The sequence below is a fragment of the Dromaius novaehollandiae genome, unplaced genomic scaffold (assembly GCF_036370855.1).
Source record: "Dromaius novaehollandiae isolate bDroNov1 unplaced genomic scaffold, bDroNov1.hap1 HAP1_SCAFFOLD_31, whole genome shotgun sequence".
Classification (NCBI taxonomy): Eukaryota; Metazoa; Chordata; class Aves; order Casuariiformes; family Dromaiidae; genus Dromaius; species Dromaius novaehollandiae.
Genome location: NW_026991289.1, coordinates 1,942,241 through 1,945,836, shown reverse-complemented (window position 1 = coordinate 1,945,836; position 3,596 = coordinate 1,942,241). Strand labels below are relative to the sequence as shown.

General features: G+C 56.5%; 1 protein-coding gene across 1 annotated transcript; it reads right to left on the bottom strand.

Moving 5' to 3' along the window:
• Window positions 1–259: 259 nt before the first annotated feature.
• LOC135325539 (NACHT, LRR and PYD domains-containing protein 1b allele 5-like) lies at window positions 260–1,960 on the bottom strand. Its single transcript, XM_064503657.1, has 6 exons — window positions 1,826–1,960; window positions 1,616–1,757; window positions 1,458–1,529; window positions 1,091–1,171; window positions 828–875; window positions 260–695 (listed from the first exon to the last, which is right to left on the bottom strand). Exons 1-6 carry the CDS (start codon window positions 1,958–1,960, stop codon window positions 442–444), a joined length of 732 nt encoding a protein of 243 aa, XP_064359727.1. The 3' UTR covers window positions 260–441.
• Between the last annotated feature and the right edge of the window lie 1,636 nt (window positions 1,961–3,596).

Here is a 3,596-nt window from a genome sequence, read left to right as displayed (position 1 = left end):
GGAGAAGACTCAGGGGGATCTTATCAATGTCTAGAAACGCCCGATGGGGACAGGGGGTGAAGAAGACGGACACAGATTCTTCTCAGTGACAGCCAGGGACAGGACAAGAGGCAACGGGAACATACAGAAATACAAGAAATCCCATTAAACATAAGATTTTTTACTGTGAGGGTGATGGAAACACTGGACCAGGTTGCCCAGGGGGGTTGTGGAGTCTCCATTCTTGGAGAAATTCCAAATGCGACCACACATGGTCCTGGGCAACCTGTTCTAGGTGACCTTGCTATAAAAAAGGCGGTGGGGGTAGGTGATCTCCAGAGGTGCTTTCCGTCCTCAGCAAGGCGTTGATCCTGCGGTGACGCTGCCATTGGTGAGGTCACTTGTGAGCTGCCTGAGGGACTTTGCTCCTCCACGGAAGACCGTATTGAGGAGCAGCATTGGTTACTTCTCAAGATCTTCGACGAGGTGTGGGTGCTTCTCCTTCAGGGCCTCGTAGATGCGGTCCTTGCACCAGGGAGTCCAGCTCGGCATCAGCTTGAACAGCTCGCGCATCCTGCTGTGGGACGTTTTCTCCGCCAGGATCCTTTGGTATTGCTCGAAGTCCAGAACATCCCCGAGCAGGAGGTCCAGGACGCCCTTCACTTCGACGACGCGGTTGATCAGCTCCACTCGGTGCAGATCCAGGAAGTGCTTCTCTGCGGAGGCCACAAGCGAACTCAGCGGACTAGCCCGAAGCGGAGGCCTGTGAGAAGGTCCCATCCGACCCGGGGCCGTGCCGAGGTCGATGGTGGGGTTCAGGGCGGGCATTTCACCCCCAAAGGTCTCACCTGTCGTCGTCGCGGAGGCTCCTGGGATTTGTCCTCTGTCTGCCCAGCCTGTGGGAGAGCAAGACGGAGCAGACACGAGAGGGTGAGCGATGGCGGGGCCCAACGAGGGATCTCCAACCCCGCGTGGTCAACGGGGTGCTGGAGGACACAGGGACGGAGCAGACGCACTTCCACGGGAAGCTCCGTCCTGCAGGAGCACCCAGCCTCCCAGGCCACCTCCCGACCTTGGCTTGGTGACCTTTTCCCACGGCTTCGCCTCCTACCTGGCCGGCTGCGCCGCGATCTGGGGGGCCGGCAACTGGCGCGCGGTGCATCTGCGCCCGCCCCGCTGGGTGCGATGTCTCCTGGAAGAGGACAGGAACCAAGGTTGGGTTCCTCCACCCTAGGGCTGCTCCCGTTCCCGGCCAGCTGGTGCCATCACGTGGCAGCAAAGCTAATTACAGCCCTATCAGGGCCCACCACCACTCTCACATTGGCCGTGGGAGCTGCTGGAGCTACGGGTGATGTTTGATGGGCACCTCTGACAGGGAGGTGAGATCCCATCACCTGGTTCAACACGTATGTCTTGCTGGGAACTCACTGCAGTGGAGCTTTAACCTAATTTCAGACACCGTCACGGCAAATACGTACGATCGAGCTCGTCACCCTCGGTTTCTTCTGCAGCCAGCAGAAAAAGAGACGTTTTGAAGGTTCTGCTTCTGTCTGAAAAGACTTGGGCACCAGCCTTCCCTCCTTGGGACATCTCACAGCTTCACCATGCTGGAGGGGAAAGGACGCGAGACACCTACCTCTTCGCAGCACTGCGTGCCACATGCACTTGTCCCTCTCTTCGTCTTTCAAGCTGAGTTTGACTTCCTCTACCATGACACTAAGGTAGATTTCACTGAAGATCTGCTGCTTATCTGCCCCTCTGAGATGGAAGTCCAGGATCTGGTGGAAAGGCAGGAATTGCTCTCAGGAGCTGCTCTTTCATAGCCAGCACAGCAGAAGAAACCAACCCTGTGACCATCCATCATGGTCAAGCTCATCCGCTTGATGGAGGAGCACAAGAAACCAACCCCATGACCATCTGCCATGATCAAGCTCATCCACTCAATGGAGGAGCAGAAGAAAGCAACTCCATGACTGTCCATCGTGGTCAAGCTCATCCTGGAAGAGTATGAATGAGATGGAAGAGTAGAAGAAACCTTGTCTTAGCATATGTCCCCAAAATTTGGATATTTCATGGAAACAAATAGCTTAGGCTCCAGGCGGCAACTCTTGCCCCAACCTTAGACACTGATATTGGGGTGGGATAAACTACATTTTGAAGGAAACCAGTCTCCTTGGTTGTGGAGCAACCTGAGATGGTTCTTCCACCTGAGACAGAGGCGTTTTTAGCGACAGAAGTTGGAGAACCATCACACTCTACCAACCTAAAGGGATCATAGGAAGGAATTGGAGAGACAGGCCATTTTCTAGAGGTCACAGCTCATGTTGAGGACGTTTATATAGGAGTTGAGGCTTGCTAACAGCACAAGAACCGTCGCTTTGCCGCGTGATTGGGCTTATTCCACCCATAAAACGCTCGGCTCTACCACGTGAAGTACCACCTGCCTCAGCTCTTCCCCAAATCCCAGTTACCTTGGGTTGTATGGCTATGGGTGCGGAGCCAGAAACAACGTAGGACCTCCCGCAGTTGACACGTTTGGTCAAAGGCGGTTTATCCACCCGGTAGGACATGGACTTGTTCTCTGTCTCTTCGATTGCCTGCAGAAAGTCAAACACGGTCAGCACCGGGAGAGAAAGATGAGCAAACACGGACGTACATGTAGATCCGGACACGTCAGGCGCCGCCCAGCCTTGGAGGAGCGGTGACGCTTCCGCAGTGCGGCACGTGCTTGCTGGGATCTCACCTGCTTTATGGAGCGGTCATCGGGGATCAAGTAGAGATGGAGGGTGACAGGTTCCTTCCTGGTGGCGTGGTAGATCAGCACAAGGGAGTGGATAGGAAAATGGAGAATTGAAGCTATCTTCCTCCAAAGCACCCCCAGAAAGGAGAAGCTGGGGTTTTCCAGCACCGCGTGGAATGGCTTCACCCTCGCCGGCGTCTCCAGGACCAGCTTCCCATTGACGAAATGGCCAATTCGCATCTTGGAAGTGTCTCCTTGGCCTGCCGGGAGGAAACGAGGTCTCCTTTGGCCTCCGGAGGCTCCCACCGAGGTTTAACCCGTGAGCCCAGAGCGGGGACTCCCGGACCTCGGCTTTGGAGGAGGAGGAGGACGGAGAAGGAGGTGGGGGATGCCACGAAGCCGCTCCACCTCTGAGGCACACGAAGTGTGGCAGGTAGACGGCACCCACGGCGCCAGCCGGCTCCGCCCGGATGTTGAACAACGGGCCGACGAAGGTCCATCTCTTCGCGTCGCCTCCCCGCAGGTGCTGCTGCCAGGAGCCGTACTCGTAGCTCAGGGTGACCGCCGCCTTCACGTCGAAGCACAGGTCGGTCTCGGCGCACCGGAACGAGCTGGCACCAGGGAGGGAAACTCTGCGCAGCAAAGAGGAGAGCCAGATCGGGGAGGTCTAGCTTGGACCCATGATGGAGTTAACATCCTGCACGAGCAGCGCTTAAAACCTGCCTCCCAGAGAGGCCAGAAGCTCTCGGATAACAGCAGCCGCCTGGTAGACACCATAAATTCAAGCAGGCTGCTCCTACCTCAGTCCCGCCAAGCATTCAGCCATGTTCCCTGAGACGCCCCCAATTTGGAGCCACCACCTCTCACCTGTAGGCTT